This window comes from Oncorhynchus mykiss, chromosome 10 (genome assembly GCF_013265735.2).
Source record: "Oncorhynchus mykiss isolate Arlee chromosome 10, USDA_OmykA_1.1, whole genome shotgun sequence".
In the NCBI taxonomy this organism is placed as follows: Eukaryota; Metazoa; Chordata; class Actinopteri; order Salmoniformes; family Salmonidae; genus Oncorhynchus; species Oncorhynchus mykiss.
In genome coordinates this window covers 32699394-32722079 of record NC_048574.1, presented here as the reverse complement: position 1 = coordinate 32722079, position 22686 = coordinate 32699394, and the positions used below count along the sequence as shown (strand labels likewise).

General features: G+C 45.4%; 1 protein-coding gene across 2 annotated transcripts in view; it reads right to left on the bottom strand.

Annotated features, from left to right (window-relative positions):
* LOC110533664 (UV radiation resistance-associated gene protein) overlaps nucleotides 1-22686 on the bottom strand; it is a 140363-nt gene that overhangs the window by 57853 nt on the left and 59824 nt on the right. For both annotated transcript variants that reach the window (XM_021618096.2, XM_021618097.2), the window contains one exon: nucleotides 15225-15300. In XM_021618096.2, coding sequence (XP_021473771.2) covers nucleotides 15225-15300 — 76 coding nt within the window. The remainder of the gene's footprint in view (nucleotides 1-15224; nucleotides 15301-22686) is intronic.

Below are 22686 nucleotides of genomic sequence, written 5' to 3'. Positions count from 1 at the left end.
ATACGCCCAATTTTTCAGTTTTTCATTTGTTAAAAAAGTTTGAAATATCCAATAAATGTCGTTCCACTTCATGATTGTGTCCCACTTGTTGTTGATTCTTCACAAAAAATATACAGTTTTATATATTTATGTTTGAAGCCTGAAATGTGGCAAAAGGTCGCAAAGTTCAAGGGGTCCGAATACTTTCGCAAGGCACTGTATATTTTATTATCAGAACGTTTCTTGTATTATTACGTACAGACAGAAATAACTTTTGGATATTAGATCAGCGGTCACACCAGAAATCGACCAGAAATTAGACTTGAACTTCCCGATGCAGCTCTATTCAACCCGCGGGCTGCCCCAAAATGCCAATGACATAAGAGGTAGAAGGACTGGGGCCCTAGTCAGACTCAGGGGGCGTGCATACCATCCACCACTGTCGAGTATATTACTCACTAACGCTCAGTCCTTTGACAAAGTAGAGGAGCTCAAGGCGAGGATCTCCTTCCAGAGAGACATCAGGGACTGTAAAATACTCTGTTTTACGGAATCATGGCTCTCTCTGGATATATTGTCCCCGTCCATCCAGCCAGCGGGGTTCAAATCAAATTTAATTGGATACATTCACATGGTTAGCAGACGTTAATGCGAGTGTAGCGAAATGCTTGTGCTTCTAGTTCTGACAGATTACTTGTTAGAGCTTACTGCACTAACAATTCACCAACAACTACTTAATACGCACAAATCTAAAGGGGTGAATAAGAATATGTACATAAAAATATATGGATGAGCGATGGCCGAGCGGCATAGGCAAGGTGCAATATATGGTATAAGGTACAGTATATACATATAAGATGAGTAGTGTGAGATATATTAACGTTATTAAAGTGGTACTGTTTAAAATGATTACTGATCCATTAATTAAAGTGGCCAGTGATTTGAGTCTATGTAGGTAGCAGCCTTTCTGAGTTAGTGATTGCTGTTTAGCAGTCTGATGGCCTTGAGATAGAAGCTGTTTTTCAGTCTATCGGTCCCGGCTCAGGTGGTTGTTGTCCTTGATATTTTTGGCCTTCATGTGACATCAGGTGCTGTAGGTGTCTTGGAGGGCAGGTAGTTTGCCCCCGGTGAAGCGTTGTGCAGACCGCACCACCCTCTGGAGAGCCTTGTGGTTGAGGGCTGTGCAGTTCCAGCCTGTGATATAGTCCGACAGGATGCTCTCGTTTGGGCATGTGTAGAAGTTTGTCAGGGTTTTCGGTGACTCAGCCTCCTGAGGTTGTGGATAGGGGGGTGCTCCCTCGTCTGATCCCTCGTAATCTCCTTTGTTTTGTTGACGTTGAGTCAGAGGTCGTTTTCCTGACACCACACTCCGAGTGCCCTCACCTCCATGTAGGCAGTCTCGTCGTTGGTAATCAAGCCCACTACAGTTGTGTCTTCTGTAACCTTGATGATTGAGTTGGAGGCGTGCATGGCCACGCAGTCGTGGGTGAACAGGGAGAACAGGAGGGGGCTGAGCCCACATCCTTGTGGGGCCTCAGTGTTGAGGGTCAGGGAAGTGGCAATGTTGTTTCCTACCTTCACCACCTGGTGGGCGGCCCGTCAAAGTCCAGGACCCAATTGCACAGGGTGGGGTTGAGACCCAGGGCCTCCAGCTTGATGATAAGCTTGGAGGGTACTATGGTGTTGAACGCTGAGCTGTAGTCAATAAACAGCATACAGCATAGGTTTTCCTCTTGTCCAGATGGGATAGGGCAGTGTGATGGCGATTGCATCGACTGTGGATCTGTTGGGGCGTTATGCAAACTGAAGTGGGTCTAGGGTGGCAGGTAAGGTGGAGATAATATGATCCTTGACTAGTCTCTCAAAGCACTTCATGATGACAAAAGTGAGTGCTACAGGACGGTAGTCATTTCGTTCAGTTATCTTTACCTTCTTGGGTACAGGAACAATGTTGGCCATCTTGAAGCATGTGGCGACAGCAGACCGGCATAGGGAGCGATTGAATATGTCCATAAACGCAACAGCCAGCTGGTCTGCACATGCTCTGAGGACGTGGCTATGGATGCCGTCTGAGCCAGCAGCCTAGCGGGGGTTAACACGTTTAAATGTCGGCCACGTAGATGGAGAGGGGGCTGCAGTCCTTGTTAGTGGGCAACAACGGTGGCACTCTATTATCCTCAAAGCGGGCAAAGACGGTGTTTAGTTTGTCTGGAAGTGTGACGAAGGTGTCCGTGACGTGGCTGGTTTCTTTTTGTAGTCCGTGGTTGCCTGTGGACTCTGCCACGTCTTGTGTCTGAGCCGTTGAATTGCGACTCCACTTTGTCCCTATACCAACATTTCGCTTGTTTGATTGCCTTGCGGAGGGAATAACTAACTAATAACTTTTTATATTCAGCCATATTCCCATACCTCTTTCCATGGTTAAATGATGTGGTTCGCACTTTCAGTTTTGTGCGAATGCCGCCATCCATCTACGGTTTCTGGTTAGGGTAGGTTTTAATAGTCACAGTGGGTACAACATCTCCAATGCACGTCATAATAAACTCACTCACAGAGTCAGCGTATAAATAGCTGTTGTTCTCTGAGGCTGCACGGAACATTTCCCAGTCCGTGTGTTCAAAACAATCTTGAAACGTGGATTCCGATAGGTCAGACCAGTGTTGAATAATTCTAGTCACGGGTATATCCTGTTTGAGTTTCTGCCTTTAAGACGGTAGGAGGAAGATGGAGTCGTGGTCGGATTTACAGAAGGGAGGGCCTTGTATGCATTGCAGAAGTTAGATAAGCAGTGATCGAGGGTATTACCCACACAAGTACTGCAATCAATATGCTGATAGAATTTAGGTAGCCTTTCTCTCAAATGTGCTCTGTTAAAATCCCAGCTACAATAAATGCAACCTCATGATATATGGTTTCCAGTTTACATAGAGTCCAGTGAAGATCCTTGAGGGCCGTTGTGGTGTCTGCTTGTGGGAGTATAAAAACAGCTCTGACGATAACTGACGAGAACTCTCTTGGGAGATAATATGGCCGGCATTTGATTGTATGGAATTCTAGGTCAGGTGAGCAGAAGAACTTGAGTTCCTGTATGTTGTTATGATTACACCATGAGTTGTTAATCATGAAGCATACACCCCCACCCTTCTTCCCAGAGAGGTGTTTCTCTGTCGGCCTTGATGCATGAAGAAGCCTGCTGGCTGAACCGACTCTGACAACAGATTCCGAGAGAGTCCTGTTTCTGTGAAACAGAGAATGTTACAATCTCTGTCTCTCTGGAAGGCAACACTTGCTCGAATTTCATCTACCTTGTTGTCAAGAGACTGCACATTGGCGAGTAGGTTGAGTCACTCTTATATCCAATAGTTCTTCCTGGCTGTATGTAATAAGAATAAAGATTTTCTGGGGTAACAATGTCAAAAATAATACAGAAAAAAACGAAATACTGCATAGATTCCTGAGGACTCGAAGCGAGGCGACCATCTCTGACGGCGCCATATTGTACACTCTCTCCCTTGCGCGGATAGGAAGAAAGAACTCTCCAGGAAACAGGAGGGGTTTGTTTCATGATTAACAACTCATGGTGTGATTGTGTTAACGTACAGGAATTGAAGTCATTTTGTATTCTGATCTGGAATACCTCATCATCAAAAGGCTTAGAGAATGTTCTTTGGTCATTGTCACTGCCGTGTATATTCCCCCCAAGCCAACTCCACAACGACTCTCAAAAACTTTCAGTATGTGCAAACTGGAAACAGCATATCCAGAGGCCGCATTTATTGAAGCTGGGCACTTTAATAAAAGAAAATCGGAGAAAAACACTGTCAAAATTATATCAACTCATCTCCTGCGCTATGTGCAACATGGACCATGGATCATTGCTACGCTAACAGGATGGCTTCATGGCCCTCCTCCGTCCTCCTTTCGGCAAACCTTATCACGCCTCCATTCTGCTCCGCCCCACCTATAGGCAAAGACTTAAACAGGAAGTTCCTGGGGTTAAATTAAGACTGTTCAACATCGGTCTGACCAATCGGATTGTTTTGATCACGTGGACTGTGAAATGTTCTGGATCGCCTCTGAGAATAGTATTGACGTATACACACACTGACTAGGTGACTGGGTTATTCAGGAAGTGCATAGAGGATGTTGTTCCCACTGTGACGATTAGAATTTATATAAACAGAAACTTTGACGGTAGCATTTGCACAAAACTGAAAGCACGAACCACCACATTTAAGCTGACAGGGAACATGGACATGTACAGTCTAGCTATGACCTCCATAAGGCAATCAAACAGGCAGAATTACAGCACATGGACAAACTGGAGTCGCAATTCAACGGCTGAGACACGAGACATGTGCCAGGGATTCCAGACAATCACAGATTACAAAGGGAAAGCCTGCCACGTCGCGGACACCGACGCCTCGCTCCCGGATAAGCTAAACACCTTTGCCCGCTTCGAGGAAAACACTGAGCCTCCAACACAGGCCCCAGAAGCTCACAGGAACTGTGTGCTCTCGAGCTCCGTGGCCGCCGTAAGTAATTTAAGTGTGTTAACCCCGACAAGGCTGCCGGCCCAGACAGCATCTCAAGTCACATCCTTATAGCATGTGCAGACCAGCTGGTTGGAATGTTTACGGACATATTCAATCTTTCCAAACTCTCTGTTGTTCCCACTTGCTTCAAGAGGTCCACAACCGACAACCTGAAATGGTCCCTTCACACAGGTAGCGTGGTGAAGGCGCCCCAACAGTGGCTCTTCAACCTCAGAAGGCTGAATAAATTCACCTTGGCCCCTAAGACCCTCACAAACTTCTAAAGACGCACAATTGAGAGCATTCTGTCGGGCTGCATCACCGCCTGGTATGGCATTTGCATCGTCCGCAACTGCAGGGCTCTCCAGAGGGTGGTGCGGTCAGCCAAATGCTTCATTGGGGATACACTGCCTGCCTTCCAGGACATCTACAGCACCCGGTGTCACAGGAAGGCCAAGAAGATCATCCAGGACCTCATTCACCCGAGCCACGGCCTGTTCAGCTCGCAATCATCTAGAATGCGGTGCATCAAAGCTGGGACCAATAAACTGAGAAACAGCTTCTATCCCCAGGCCAACAGACTGTTAAACAGTCACGCTAGCTGGCCTCTGCCCAGTACCTTGCCATGAACCTTAGTGACTGTTACTAGTCAACACCCGGTACTGCACCTTAAAGACTGCTGCCCTATTTACATAGTGCATCATTGAACACCGTTCACTTTAATCAAGTTCACCCACTTTATATGTATATACTGTATTCTAGTCAAGCCTCATCCTATATAACTACTGCTGTACACACCTTTTCTATTCATATACTCTCTATACACACTATGTATATATATTTATATTCCAGTCTCTGACATTGCTTGTTCTGATATTTCTTAATAAAATAAATGTATTATTATGTGTGTATTGTTTTTTATTGCCAGGTATTACGGTACTGTTGGAGCTAGAAACAAAAGCAGTTTTTCGCTGCACTTGCTAATCTGTGTACGCAACTGTCTTGTCAGACAAAGGAAGCTGAAAGGGAGCCCTTATTGACACCTGACACCCAATGCACCCCACTATACACAAACACACACCCTGCCCTCCTGACATAAAAACAACATATTCCCAGGCTGCCACTTCAAAGCTAGCCCTCCTGCTGCGCCCTGATCCCTCGCCAGCTTCGCCATATCACTTTCTACGCCAGCCAACTTAATAAAAGATGGAAGTATAATACAGGAAATATAAAAAACTATCGACCTAGATGGAATTTTCCATTCCTCTCAAAAATTTTACAAAAAGCTGTTGCGCAGCAACTCACTGCCTTCCTGAAGACAAACAATGTATACGAAATGCTTCAGTCTGGTTTTAGACCCCATCATAGCACTGAGACTGCACTTGTGAAGGTGGTAAATTATCTTTTAATGGCGTCAGACCGAGGCTCTGCATCTGTCCTCGTGCTCCTAGACCGATCACCACATTCTTTTGGAGAGATTGGAAACCTAAATTGGTCTACACGAACAAGTTCTAGCCTGGTTTAGATCTTATCTGTCGGAAAGATATCAGTTTGTCTCTGTGAACGGTTTGTCCTCTGACAAATCAACTGTATATGTCGGTGTTCCTCAAGGTTCTGTTTTAGGACCACTATTGTTTTCACTCAATATTTTACCTCTTGGGGATGTCATTCGAAAACATAATGTTAACTTTCACTGCTATGCGGATGACACACAGCTGTACATTTCCATGAAACATGGTGAAGCCCCAAAATTGCCCTCGCTAGAAGCCTGTGTTTCAGACATAAGGAAGTGGATGGCTGCAAACGTTCAACTTTTAAACTCGGACAAAACAGAGATGCTTGTTCTAGGTCCCAAGAAACAAAGACATCTTCTGTTGAATCTGACAATTACTCTTGATGGTTGTACAGTCGTCTCAAATAAAACTGTGAAGGACCTCTGCGTTACTCTGGACCCTGATCTCTCTTTTGAAGAACATATCAAGTCTGTTTCAAGGACAGCTTTTTTCCATCTACGTAACATTGCAAAAATCAGAAAACTTCTGTCCAAAAATGAAAAATGAATCCATGCTTTTGTTACTTCTAGGTTAGACTACTGCAATGTTCTACATTCTGGCTACCCGGATAAAGCACTAAATAAACTTCAGTTACTGCTAAATACAGCTGCTAGAATCCTGACTAGTACCAATTTCTTTTTATCATATTACTCCAGTGCTAGCCTCCCTAAACTGGCTTCCTGTTAAGGCAAGGGCTGATTTCAAGGTTTTACTGCTAACCTACAAAGCATTACATGGGCATGCTCCTACCTATCTTTCCGATTTGGTCCTGCCATACATACCTACACGTACGCTACGGTCACAAAACGCAGGCCTCCTAATTGTCGCTGGAATTTCTAAGCAAACAGCTGGAGGCAGGGCTTTCTCCTATAGAGCTCCATTTTTATGGAATGGTCTGCCTACCCGTGTGAGAGACGCAGACTCGGTCTTAACCTTTAAGTCTTTACTGAAGACTCATCTCTTCAGTAGGTCATATGATTGAGTGTAGTCTGGCCCAGGAGTGTGAAGGTGAACGGAAAGGCTCTGGAGCAACGAACCGCCCTTGCTGTCTCTGCCTGGCCATTTTCACTCTCTCCACTGGGATTCTCTGCCTCTAACCCTATTACAGGGGCTGAATCACTGGCTTACTGGTGCTCTTCCATGCCGTCCCTGGGAGGGGTGCGTCACTTGAGTGGGTTGAGTCACTGACGTGATCTATCTATCTGGGTTGGCGCCCCCCCTTGGGTTGTGCAGTGGCAGAGATCTTTGTGGGCTATACTCGGCCTTGTCTTAGGATAGAAAGTTGGTGGTTGAAGATATCCCTCTAGTGGTGTGGGGGCTGTGCTTTGGCAAAGTGGGTGGGGTTATATCCTTCCTGTTTGGCCCCTGTCCGGGGATATTATTGGATGGGGCCACAGTGTCTCCTTACCCCTCCTGTCTCAGCCTCCAGTATTTATGCTGGATTAGTTTATGTGTCAGTTTGTTATATCTGTAGTACTTCTCCTGTCTTTTCCGGTGTCCTGTGTGAATTTAAGTATGCTCTCTCTAATTCTCTCTTTCTTTCTCTCTCTCGGAGGACCTGAGCCCTAGGACCATGCCTCAGGACTACCTGGCATGATGACTCCTTGCTGTCCCCAGTCCACCTGGCCGTGCTGCTGCTCCAGTTTCAACTGTTCTGCCTGCGACTGTTCTGCCTGACTTCCGGCGCCGACAGAGATGGCCGCCTCGCTTCGCGTTCCTAGGAAACTATGCAGTTTTTTGTTTTTTTACGTGTTATTTCTTACATTAGTACCCCAGGTCATCTTAGGTTTCATTACATACAGTCGAGAAGAACTACTGAATATAAGATCAGCGTCAACTCACCATCAGTACGACCAAGAATATGTTTTTCGCGACGCGGATCCTGTGTTCTGCCTTACAAACAGGACAACGGAGCGGATCCTATGCAGCGACCCAAAAAAACGACTCCGAAAGAGAGGGAAACGAGGCGGTCTTCTGGTCAGACTCCGGAGACGGGCACACCGTGCACCACTCCCTAGCATTCTTCTTGCCAATGTCCAGTCTCTTGACAACAAGGTTGATGATATCCGAGCAAGGGTAGCATTCCAGAGGGACATCAGAGACTGTAACGTCCTTTGCTTCACTGAAACATGGCTCACTGGAGAGACTCTATCCGAAGCGGTGCAGCCAACGGGTTTCTCCACGCATCGCGCTGACAGAAACAAACATCTTTCTGGTAAGAAGAGGGGCGGGGGCGTATGCCTCATGGCCAACGTGACATGGTGTGATGAAAGAAACATACAGGAACTCAAATCCTTCTGTTCACCTGATTTAGAATTCCTTACAATCAAATGTAGACCGCATTATCTACCAAGAGAATTCTCTTCGATTATAATCACAGCCGTATATATCCCCCCCCAAGCAGACACATCGATGGCTCTGAACGAACTTTATTTAACTCTCTGCAAACTGGAAACGATTTATCCGGAGGCTGCATTCATTGTAGCTGGGGATTTTAACAAGGCTAATCTGAAAACAAGACTCCCTAAATTTTATCAGCATATCGATTGCGCAACCAGGGGTGGAAAGACCTTGGATCATTGTTACTCTAATTTCCGCGACGCATATAAGGCCCTGCCCCGCCCCCCTTTCGGAAAAGCTGACCACGACTCCATTCTGTTGATCCCTGCCTACAGACAGAAACTAAAACAAGAGGCTCCCACGCTGAGGTCTGTCCAACGCTGGTCCGACCAATCTGATTCCACACTCCAAGACTGCTTCCATCACGTGGACTGGGAGATGTTTCGTATTGCGTCAGATAACAACATTGACGAATACGCTGATTCGGTGTGCGAGTTCATTAGAACGTGCGTTGAAGATGTTGTTCCCATAGCAACGATTAAAACATTCCCTAACCAGAAACCGTGGATTGATGGCAGCATTCGTGTGAAACTGAAAGCGCGAACCACTGCTTTTAATCAGGGCAAGGTGTCTGGTAACATGACCGAATACAAACAGTGCAGCTATTCCCTCCGCAAGGCTATCAAACAAGCTAAGCGCCAGTACAGAGACAAAGTAGAATCTCAATTCAACGGCTCAGACACAAGAGGCATGTGGCAGGGTCTACAGTCAATCACGGACTACAGGAAGAAATCCAGCCCAGTCACGGACCAGGATGTCTTGCTCCCAGGCAGACTAAATAACTTTTTTGCCCGCTTTGAGGACAATACAGTGCCACTGACACGGCCTGCAACGAAAACATGCGGTCTCTCCTTCACTGCAGCCGAGGTGATTAAGACATTTAAACGTGTTAACCCTCGCAAGGCTGCAGGCCCAGATGGCATCCCCAGCCGCGCCCTCAGAGCATGCGCAGACCAGCTGGCCGGTGTGTTTACGGACATATTCAATCAATCCCTATACCAGTCTGCTGTTCCCACATGCTTCAAGAGGGCCACCATTGTTCCTGTTCCCAAGAAAGCTAAGGTAACTGAGCTAAACGACTACCGCCCCGTAGCACTCACTTCCGTCATCATGAAGTGCTTTGAGAGACTAGTCAAGGACCATATCACCTCCACCCTACCTGACACCCTAGACCCACTCCAATTTGCTTACCGCCCAAATAGGTCCACAGACGATGCAATCTCAACCACACTGCACACTGCCCTAACCCATCTGGACAAGAGGAATACCTATGTGAGAATGCTGTTCATCGACTACAGCTCGGCATTCAACACCATAGTACCCTCCAAGCTCGTCATCAAGCTCGAGACCCTGGGTCTCGACCCCGCCCTGTGCAACTGGGTACTGGACTTCCTGACGGGCCGCCCCCAGGTGGTGAGGGTAGGCAACAACATCTCCTCCCCGCTGATCCTCAACACTGGGGCCCCACAAGGGTGCGTTCTGAGCCCTCTCCTGTACTCCCTGTTCACCCACGACTGCGTGGCCACGCACGCCTCCAACTCAATCATCAAGTTTGCGGACGACACAACAGTGGTAGGCTTGATTACCAACAACGACGAGACGGCCTACAGGGAGGAGGTGAGGGCCCTCGGAGTGTGGTGTCAGGAAAATAACCTCACACTCAACGTCAACAAAACTAAGGAGATGATTGTGGACTTCAGGAAACAGCAGAGGGAACACCCCCCTATCCACATCGATGGAACAGTAGTGGAGAGGGTAGCAAGTTTTAAGTTCCTCGGCATACACATCACAGACAAACTGAATTGGTCCACTCACACAGACAGCATCGTGAAGAAGGCGCAGCAGCGCCTCTTCAACCTCAGGAGGCTGAAGAAATTCGGCTTGTCACCAAAAGCACTCACAAACTTCTACAGATGCACAATCGAGAGCATCCTGGCGGGCTGTATCACCGCCTGGTATGGCAACTGCACCGCCCTCAACCGTAAGGCTCTCCAGAGGGTAGTGAGGTCTGCACAACGCATCACCGGGGGCAAACTACCTGCCCTCCAGGACACCTACACCACCCTATGTCACAGGAAGGCCATAAAGATCATCAAGGACATCAACCACCCGAGCCACTGCCTGTTCACCCCGCTATCATCCAGAAGGCGAGGTCAGTACAGGTGCATCAAAGCTGGGACCGAGAGACTGAAAAACAGCTTCTATCTCAAGGCCATCAGACTGTTAAACAGCCACCACTAACACTGAGTGGCTGCTGCCAACACACTGACACTGACTCAACTCCAGCCACTTTAATAATGGGAATTGATGGGAAATGATGTAAATATATCACTAGCCACTTTAAACAATGCTACCTTATATAATGTTACTTACCCTACATTATTCATCTCATATGCATACGTATATACTGTACTCTATATCATCGACTGTATCCTTATGTAATACATGTATCACTAGCCACTTTAAACTATGCCACTTTGTTTACATACTCATCTCATTTGTACATACTGTACTCGATACCATCTACTGTATCTTGCCTATGCTGCTCTGTACCATCACTCATTCATATATCCTTATGTACATATTCTTTATCCCCTTACACTGTGTACAAGACAGTAGTTTTGGAATTGTTAGTTAGATTACTTGTTATTACTGCATTGTCGGAACTAGAAGCACAAGCATTTCGCTACACTCGCATTAACATCTGCTAACCATGTGTATGTGACAAATAAAATTTGATTTGATTTGATTTGACTATGACCTGTTCACCGGACATGCTACCCATCCCAGACCTGCTGTTTTCAACTCTCTAGAGACAGCAGGAGTGGTAGAGATACTCTTAATGATCGGCTATGAAAAGCCAACTGACATTTACTCCTGAGGTGTTGACTTGCTGCACCCTCGACCACTACTGTGATTATTATTATTTGACCATGCTGGTCATTTATGAACATTTGAACATCTTGGCCATGTTCTGTTATAATCTCCACCCGGCACAGCCAGAAGAGGACTGGCCACCCCTCATAGCCTGGTTCCTCTCTAGGTTTCTTCCTAGGTTTTGGCCTTTCTATGGAGTTTTTCCTATCCACCGTGCTTCTACACCTGCATTGCGTGCTATATGGAGGTTTTGGCTGGGTTTCTGTACAGCACTTTGAGATATCAGCTGATGTAAGAAGGGCTATATAAATACATTTGATTTGATAATGTCGCACATCCACCACTGGCCCAGTGTGTGTGTGTCGCTGTGTAACCAGAGTTGTGCTTTGTGACAGCAGCCAGATGCTACACACCGTGGCAGCTCAACCCCGGCCGGGCGCAACGTAAGGAGCACATTAAATCCCTAGAGAGAAAAACGTTTAAAAAAAATAAACAATAATAACAACCGGCCTACGAAGCAACGTAAAGCGCTGGCTTTATTGGTAAATTATATGAGTGGAAAAGCTAGTCTCAGTGTTTCTAATACGGTTGGGGGGGGGGGTAAAAAGCAGCCATTTCATAATAAAGCCTTCAGAGTATTAAGAACCATACCGTGGTCTCTAACGTCACTGGGACGCAAACCAGATCTCCCAGATAAAGTGGTCTGAAATGGTCAGGGTTGGGGGAAACCCATATCCACTTTAAAAAGGAAAAAATTACATGTAGAGGGTGGGTTCCGTTAGATCTACTATGATATGTTTACAACTTTCACTGCTCTGGAACCATTGTCAGCTGCAGGGAGCTGATCCATGCGGTGCACTTATGTTGATTTTGAGACGGCCCAGTAACTCATCCTAAACATCGCTCCAGTCACATATGGAGTTCATAAGACGCAGATGGTGAGGGTAGGCAACAACACATACACCACACTGACCATTAACAAGGGGGCCCCTCAGGGGTGCGTGCTTAGTCCCCTCCTGTACTCCTTGTTCACCCACGACTACAACACCATCATTAAGTTTGCTGACGACACAACGTTGTTTGGCCCGATCACCAACGACAAGGGAGGAAGTCAGTGAACTGGCAACAACCTCTCCCTCAACGTCAGCAAGACAAAGGAGCTGATCGTGGACTACAGGAAACGGAGGGCTGAGCATGCCCCCCATTCACATCGACGGGGCTGTAGTGGAGAGGGCTTCAAGTTTCTCGTTTTCCACATCACTAATACCCTGACTACACCGCTTGCGTCGCAAAATACATTTAGGAATCTATGGTATTCAATTATTGCACCCACACTGCTCACGCGAGCCAACTAATGTCAGCGTTGCCAAGGGCTAAAATAGAAGTCAATCCTATTTCTAACGCAGATCGCTCTGCAAGTCCTGCGTCTCCCATCTCCTCATTGGTTTATAGAAGCAGGTACCCACGTGCCATCTCCTCATTGGTTATACCCACATGGGTGATTGAAAGACTAACAGTTTTGCCGGTTGTCGTGGTAATACTATGAAAGTGTAGATGCCAATCACCATATAAGTTCAAAGATGAAAAAGCCTGGAAGGAGGAAAGATGACTAGAAACGATTCGGTTGTGTGGATTAATTGTCGGAGTAGAGGACCTTGTGCATTTTAGGTAAAATAACAACTCAATGTTTATATCCCAGGACAAATTAGCTAGCAACAGCAAGTTAGCTAAATAGGACAAATTAGCTAGCAAGTGCAAGCTAACTAGCTAAATGTTTAATGCTTTTCGACCTGTCCCCAAATTAATGTCATTGATTCAGAGTTTGTTTTGATATTTTAACCTGCGTGTCGTGATCGCGTTTCGAGTAGGGGGACAAAATACATTTATGCACGATAGCGCACGCGCGCAGCCAGTTTGGGTTCCATGTAAGGAATTATGTAATCATGGTCTAAACAAGTCGTGAAGGCACAACAACGCATCTTCCCCCTCAGGAGGCTGAAATCTGAAATCTGTCATGGGCGCTGAGATACTCAAAACGTTATACAGCTGCACCATTGAGAGCTTATTGACTGGCTGCATCACCACTTGGTATGGCAACTGCTTGGCATCCAACCGCAAGGCACTACAGAGGGTGCATATCTCCCAGTACATCACTGGGGCCGAGCTCCCTGCCATCCAGGACCTCTATACCAGGTGGTGTCAGAGGAACACCCTAAAAATTGTCTGACTTGAGTCACCCAAGTCATAGACTGTTCGCACGGCAAGTGGTAACGATGTAGCAAGTCTGGAATCAACAGGATCCTGAACAGCTTCTACCCCCAAGCATTAGACTAATAAATATTTAACTAGTTAACCAAATAAAGTAGCTACCAGGACGAGCTGCATTGACCCTTTTTGCATTAATTATTGACTAATCACATACACTGCTGCTACTGTTCATCTATCCTGTTGCCTAGTCACTTCATTCCTACCTATATGTACATATCTACCTCAATTACCCCGTACCCCTGCACATGGACTTGTTACTAGTACACTGTTTTTTAAGCCAAGTTACCATTACTTATTGCATTTATTTCTAGTGTTATAATTGAAATATAACCTATTTTTTCCCCTCTCTGCATTGTTGGGAAGGGCCTGTAAGGAAGCATTTCACTGTTAGTCTACACCTGTTGTTTACAAAGCATGTGACAAATTCGATTTTGAGATACTGGACTGAGAAAAACGCATGACCTCACCATTATCTGGCTCGCCAACCACATATACATGCACGCACATACGTGCCATCGTACAGTACATACTCCCAAACATACAGCACTGATATCCCTCCTTCGACATGACAGTTACTGCAGTACATTAATATCAATCAAATGATGCAATCCTCAACCCTTTTTTTTCAGGCTAGTATTTTAACTCTAAACTTGGCAGAGAAGCAGAAGAGACAGAATATTTAGGGCAACTCACCACAGAAAAAGGTCACCAGGCTATAACTCTAAAAAAAACCTGGAAATAAATGAACCTTTCATGTAGAATTTAAATCATAAAAATACATCAAACATACCGTGAAAAAACAGTTTCTAGATTTCAGTTTTGTTGCATGAAGCACATACTCACATACTCATCAACATAAAACACTATTTACCCGGGATCCACACATATTGTCCAAAATAAAGAGTACTGCTGATGAAGGTCATAACGTGCACCCTTTACCACTCTCCTTGGGGATTTTCAGTCTAGGCTTATTTTAATTAGCTGTCTAAAGTGTTCCCCCACATCTCTTTCTCTTTTGTTGTTGGACAAAGGCGGATGGCAGCAGTTTGGATAGCAGCTAGCTAGCAGGTTGCGTCAAAGTCCAAACCTCCCAAAATGAAGTCATTTGAACCCAGCACCTGTTGGAGTTAATTGCCCTGCCTAATAAATACACTGGAGAGATTCGAATTCCTTCATTCTACATTCTCACCACTGGCTTGAGAAAGAGACAGTGACAGGGAATGAAATGCAAATGTATATATTTGGTGCTAAATGATTGAGGGAGGGGGGACTCACACAGGTCAACACATTAGATTCACTTTCATCAGCCCAGACAGGGCAAGAGTTTGGCCCCTTTTCCAGAGAAGAGAAGAGTGAGTGAGTGTCTGCATGCATCCCAGTTTTTCCATATTTTTATTGAGAGTTTCCAGGCCATTCAAAGGGATAGGAACACAGGAACAAGGCTCCAGTACAGATGGACATGATTGAGCCATCCAAAACATGTCTAAGGCTGTTTCCCACACAATAACCTTTCAGTGCCATCAGACCACCTGACATGTTTGTCACATCTTACCTGGGAAATAGTTGGTATGCGTATGTGTCTGACAGATATGTGAGTGGTCCATGGTCTTACCTGGGCGATGTTCTTGTTGATCAGGTAGACTCCATATTCAAACTGAAAGCGTTCTCCTCGAGGGTACAGGGGGAATCTGTAAGAGCAGGGGAAGAGAGGAAGAGGTGATGAGTGTACAGTACTGGAGCAGGTGGTTCACATTAGATTGTATTCTTTGTTGGTTTAACTTTGAGAGATTCACCAACTAGACTTCTGAGCACTGTGAAGTGAATTCCTTCCCTGTTGACACTGCCATGTATTACTACAGTCCGGACCTGGCAGGGTACAGTTTGGATAGAACACTTCAGCAGAAGCCGAGTGAATATAGATAAGCCTGTTCTGAGTCTATGATCACATTCACATACGGACCGCTCTCCTCCCACCCCAACCCTCATCTTGTTAAACTAAAATATCAAACAAGCTCCGAACCATCCAGGCTGCATACTGTAGGCCCATCAAACAGCCTGCCCACCTGCTTCTACACTACAGGGAACAAAGACAGACCGACAGATGGAGAGGCTCAGTGCGATTCCATTGAGCTTCCAGGTGCCAGTCAGATGTCTAGGTAGCAGGGCAGGCAGAAACACAGTGCTGAAAACCCCTGGATTGTTTATGTGGAGATATTGGAGGGATGGCCTCAGGCCGAGCCTGCTGACACCATTAGTGACAACAACACTCTCATTCCATTATGGCTAAAGTCAGCCTCATCCCCCATGAAGAACGGTTCCTGTCATTATGTGCTTATGTCTGCTACCCAACTGAGAGGATGTACTGAGAGACACACCCAGGGCAGTCTTACTCTGCTTGCTCACACACACACACACACACACACACACACACACACACACACACACACACTAACCCTGTACAACAACTGACTTCTCTTCTGCTGTCAGGCTCAGCAGTCAGTCTGGGCAGGAGGTGTGAGCGAACATCCGGCCCTCTTCCCTCCCCTCCTCATCCATATCTCATTCCTGTCAGGGGCCATGGCTGTGCCCCGTGGGGCATGTTATACTGTTAATCCTTTGTTAGAGGAGACATGCCCTCTCCCCTCTAACTCTGACCCTCAGATGCCGGAGAATCAGGGCCGAGGAGCGCAGGGCGAGAGTCGGGAAGCCCTCCGTATCACGCCACTGGTACATCACTGTTACAGGGCAAGGTGCATGAGGTACTGACTGTAGCCCTAACAGAGCTGCCGTAGCTAGACTATCTCTAATGCTTTAACGCTTTAGTACACACTGAAGTGTAGTCCTTATCGTCTGTCCAACCATACACACAATAAATAAAGTTTATTGTGAGGTGCATTACATAGAAACTCTTCACCAAATAAAGTAGACACATAGACACTGTTCATTTGACAGATGGAGGGGAAACACTGTAGTAGCCACACAGCCGGAGACACTTGTTCTACTCCTACATACTCTGACTAGTCAAACCCCAGAGGAAGCTGCCAGTGGTAATATCTCATGACCAGGAAATAACTAACAGAGGGAGAAATAACATCACACACACACACACTGTCATAGCAGGCATTCCAACAATCACATTCTCCTGACAACATATGATTAGTTTGCTGATGAGACGGACAGAGAGAGAGGCTGACATGCGCACACACACAGAAAAGCAAAGGCACACATGAACACACACACACACACACAGTTTGCCATCACGGGGAGGTGATTAATGAGTGCTGTCCAGTGGGTCTGAAATCACATTGGAGGGACTCCGGTTCACCAAACACCAGGAATTCCTCCAATACATCCAGTAAAGTGAAATATATTATAACACACCAGCAGGGGGAGGGGAAGAGGAAGTCAGAGGTGCCAAAGTGTGGGGGGATATAGGGAAGTAGAGAGAGCAGTTAGAGAAGAGACAGCGAGCAGTTAGAGAAGAGACAGCGAGCAGTTAGAGAAGAGACAGCGAGCAGTTAGAGAAGAGACAGCGAGCAGTTAGAGAAGAGACAGCGAGCAGTTAGAGAAGAGACAGCGAGCAGTTAGAGAAGAGACAGCGAGCAGTTAGAGAAGAGACAGCGAGCAGTTAGAGAAGAGACAGCGAGCAGTTAGAGAAGAGACAGCGAGGAGTTAGAGAAGAGACAGCGAGGAGTTAGAGAAGAGACAGCGAGCAGTTAGAGAAGAGACATAGAGCAGTTAGAGAAGAGACAGAGAGCAGTTAGAGAAGAGACATAGAGCAGTTAGAGAAGAGACAGAGTTGGAGAATAGAGGGAGAAAGAAGAGCGAAGGGATGGAGAGAGAAGGAGAAGAAAGGGAAGAAAGAGAGAGAAAAGAGAGGAGCTGGAGTGGAAAGCAGTGATTTTTATCACTGGGCCGGTCTTGTCTTGGAATCTGTGATAAAACAATCTGTTACACAAGCGGGATGAAGTGGATCCCCATCAGCCTTGGAGCAGCTCTCCAGCCCTACATCCATCCACAGGCCAGAACACACACACACCTCCCCTTTCTTGGTTCAATTATAATTCCTCTCTCATCAGACAAACGCACACAGACATGCACACACACACACACACATACATGCATGCATACACAAATGTATGCGCACACACGCACCCGCCACAGGTTTCCTTTCCTTCATTGAAACAGATCTATTACTACCATGTCCCGACCCTCTAACACACCCCTCCTCTGGCAGCTCTGTTGAACGCCATCTCTTTGCACATGGCAAACTAAATATGACACTAACAGGCACCATGACCAACACTGTCTTTGACATCTACCTAAAAAAAATACAAAAATATATATACAGTGGGGCAAAAAAGTATTGTCAGCCACCAATTGTGCAAGTTCTCCCACTTAAAAAGATGAGAGGCCTGTAATTTGTCATAGGTACACTTCAACTATGACAGACAAAATGAGAAGAAAAAATCCAGAAAATCACATTGTAGGATTTTTAATGAATTTATATGCAAATTATGGTAGAAAATAAGTATTTGGTCACCTACAAACAAGCAAGATTTCTGGCTCTCACAGACCTGTAACAACTTCTTTAAGAGGCTCCTCTGTCCTCCACTCATTACCTGTATTAATGGCACCTGTTTGAACTTCTTATCAGTATAAAAGACACCTGTCCACAACCTCAAACAGTCACACTCCAAACTCCACTATGGCCAAGACCAAAGAGCTGTCAAAGGACACCAGAAACAAAATTGTAGACCTGCACCAGCCTGGGAATCTGCAATAGGTAAGCAGCTTGGTTTGAAGAAATCAACTGTGGGAGCAATTATTAGGAAATGGAAGACATACAAGACCACTGATAATCTCCCTCGATCTGGGGCTCCACGCAAGAACTCACCCCGTGGGGTCAAAATGATCACAAGAACGGTGAGCAAAAATCCCAGAACCACATGGGGGGACCTAGTGAATGACCTGCAGAGAGCTGGGACCAAAGTAACAAAGCCTACCATCAGTAACACACTACGCCGCCAGGGACTCAAATCCTGCAGTGCCAGACGTGTCCCCCTGCTTAAGCCAGTACATGTCCAGGCCCGTCTGAAGTTTGCTAGAGAGCATTTGGATGATCCAGAAGAAGATTGGGAGAATGTCATATGGTCAGATCAAACCAAAATATAACTTTTTGGTAAAAACGCAACTCGTCGTGTTTGGAGGAGTTGCATCCAAAGAACACCATACCTACTGTGAAGCATGGGGGTGGAAACATCATGCTTTGGGGCTGTTTTTCTGCAAAGGGACCAGGACGACTGATCCGTGTAAAGGAAAGAATGAATGGGGCCATGTATCGTGAGATTGAGTGAAAACCTCCTTCCATCAGCAAGGGCATTGAAGATGAAACGTGGCTGGGTCTTTCAGCATGACAATGATCCCAAACACACCTCCCGGGCAACGAAGGAGTGGCTTCGTAAGAAGCATTTCAAGGTCCTGGAGTGGCCTAGCCAGTCTCCAGATCTCAACCCCATAGAAAATCTTTTGGAGGGAGTTGAAAGTCCATGTTGCCCAGCAACAGCCCCAAAACATCACTGCTCTAGAGGAGATCTACATGGAGGAATGGGCCAAAATACCAGCAACAGTGTGTGAAAACCTTGTGAAGACACAGAAAACGTTTGACCTCTGTAAGTGCCAACAAAGGGTATATAACAAAGTATTGAGATAAACTTTTGTTATTGACCAAATACTTATTTTCCACCATTATTTGCAAATTAATTCATTAAAAATCCTACAATGTGATTTTCTGGATTTTTTTCTCATTTTGTCTATCATAGTTGAAGTGTACCTATGACGAAAATTACAGAGAACTTGCACAATTGGTGGCTGACTTAATACTTTTTTGCCCCACTGTATATGTTTTGCTTAATGAGATAACCCTGAACTGTCAAGGAGCCTAAAACAGAAACAGCCAGTGGAGAACAGTAAACGTAAAACCCCTCTATCTCACACGCCAGTAGAGCCCGAGATGTCGGCATGCAGATGGACGGGTAGAGGAGATCTGTAATTAATAAGGAGACAGGCGTGGGGAACTCCTCTCTTCTAACGGAAAGCTCCTTCTCTTTATGGGGTTAGAGTATTTACACAGCCCTCCGGCTAATCAACCCAGCCAGTCAGGCCTCTACTGCAGGCAGGTCCAGGCTCCCTCACACACAACCATAAAATGTGATAGCAGGAGAGCCCATGCCTCTTCCGTTCTTTTATGTGTGTGTGTACAGTATCTCTTCCTCCCTCTTTCACTTCCCTTCAGTCTCTCTGTCTCGCTTCCTCCCTCCTGTTGATGTACAGTAGGTTGTTTATTCGAAGAGTCTATGTAATTGTTCTCTCTACACAGGAAGGACCAGCTGAAGACCACCAGTGTCTACGGAGTGTGGTCAATTTATGACTGACAGTTAAGTGGCAGCATTCACATTTTACTGTAGGCTGGCTTTTTGAGAGGGGGATGCAGGAAAATGGAGGAAAAGCAGTCCAAAGACCAGGTTTTGTGTTGGACTTGGTAAGCTACACTGGCTGGCTGGGGATTTTGTTAGCATGGCTATGTGGTGGTGAAGTCGATGATTGGACCAAGATGAGAGTTTAGATTCATTTTAAACCTTGACCCCAGACCTAACATGGTCATCTTCAGAATAGACTGACCTTTTAAGAGACCAAAACAGACTTTTACAGAATAGCAGGTTAATGAGTGCACCTTGCACATATAGTGTGCATAATAGGGCACTTGTTTCTTTCCCCCCTAGGGACATTACATTGTACAAGCCTAAGTGCTGTAGGGTTGTAAAGGGTGATATTATAGCTGTGCTGCAGGTGGGTGGTCGGATAATTCAGACTTAATCTGGCCCTGAACAACGTTGAACTATTCCCAGTGACTCAGTGGCCTGCTGTAATGTACACACAGCCTGTGATCCTTCCGCCACAGCACATCTGTCCCACCGAGAGCCTGTTTACATATAACTAATTAATATGCCAAATGTGCAAAACAACAGCTCTGGTTCACATAGTGGAGTTGGGAGTTAGCCACCCGTAACCATTACTTACACTTAGCTATCCGTGGCTGGCAAAAAATCCCCAGAAGTTCCCTAGAATGTCTTTAATGTGCGATTTCAAACACACCAGAACCATAAATCATGTGAGGCCTGCTTTTAAAAAAACACCTGCCACCATGCAACTTTCACGGATAATGGCACCGGTTACTATATAAATCACAGGGAGTTGTAATTTCCAATATTGGAGAAATTATTACATTGAGCATCTGTCAGTGAATGCTATTTTAATGACTGCCACACTGCTCCGCTTACAACTGGTGTAACTCAAACCGCAACGGCATCTTGGAGCGAAAGCACTGCTGTAAAAGTGTCTCCTGAGTGATGTGCCATCCGTTTGCCCGCTCGGTCACTCTGTCGTTTGGTCTGTTTTCATCATCAGACAGAGACGCTTTTAGACAATGCAGCAGCCTGTCTGTCGGTGGTGTTTTTTCTTCTTCCATTCTCCCTCTGCTTTCATCTCCTTCATTCTTTTAATTAGATCCAGAGAGCTGGACCCAGAGGACAGGTTCTGTCCAGCTCTCTATGGGGCTAGCTAGCTGCTCCCTCTCCCTCCCAAGGAGCGCCTCTTTATTTATCATGGGGTATCTAAACTTCCTCCCATGTGCAGCCTTTTAAAACGGTCCATTAAGTGCACACTGACCTGAAGTGAAACGGACAGAGAACAGGAATTTAGAATTTGTGTTCCCAATCTTGTGGCGGGCCATCGCAGGCCGTACGGCTGACTGCTACCACAAGGTCTTCATGCGAGAGAGGAGAGAAAGAGATGGAGAGAGAGACCATGCCGCTATTGGCAGTAAGACGATACTAGTCAGGCCAACGGTTACCCAGCCATGAAAAAGCTGTGTAAAATATCATACGCAGATTAACTGAGCCAGCTGAACCATTCCATTCAGTGAACGATCATAGCTATAACTTTTTTTTTTCCGTTATTTTCCGTGTTTTAAAGAACTAATTGATGTCGGGTACATTATTTGACTTCCATTTTGTTCCGTTTTTTTCCTGTGAGCTCAATGCACACATCGCACAGTTTCTCTAGAAATAAATCCAATCCGGCCTAAACAGTGTAGTTTAGTGTAGTGATATAGTCGGGAGTTGTAGTTTCCAACAGACCAATATTCTTCATAGTTCAGCACATAAAATGTGGTAATTAACTACAATGACCACAATCCATTGCACATCTACTTGTCCAGTCTGTGTTTCCTTTACACCTGCTACAGAAGAGAGGTGATATAGAGAGCAGCTGTTGCTTCCCGAGCTATCTCTACCTGAAAATACATGATCTAAGTGATTGATAGTTGTTATTCAGCAGTCATAAAAGTATGTATTATTTACTACTAAAATAGTGATTTTGTCAGACAGCAGCTCTATAGAGACGAGATGATAACTTGGAATAAAATAATTGTCATGAAATAAAACAAATGTAATATACACAACAACTTAAATATTTTATTAAAGTAATGCGAATAATTTATGGTCAATAAGTGATGAGCAGTAAATGGACAGTCACTACCATCATGGGACTTTTATTAATTGTTTTATTCTGTGTTACATAATTCAACCCACAAAATGCATAGTGCATTTAATGTTTTTTTATTTTTTATTATCGACATCGGTGATTATTATTATTTTTAATCAAACTGAACCCGAACCGACCACAAAAAGTACTAATCACTCAGCACTAAAGGCAGATGCTTATTATTAACATCTTATGTATTTAATTTATTATTAACGTCAGAGCAACAGGCTCCGCGAGACTGCTAAACTATCTGCACTAACTCTGTCGTGCACTGACCCTACACACTCACTGGAGTTTATACACACACACTTCACTACACTACACTGTCACTCCCACACAAAACCCTCACACATACAAATACACTAAATATACATGTACACACACACACTTTTCTGCTGCTACTTCATTTTACTCTTATGATCATCTATCCAGATGCCTAGTCACTTAACCCTGCCTTCACGTACAGTATC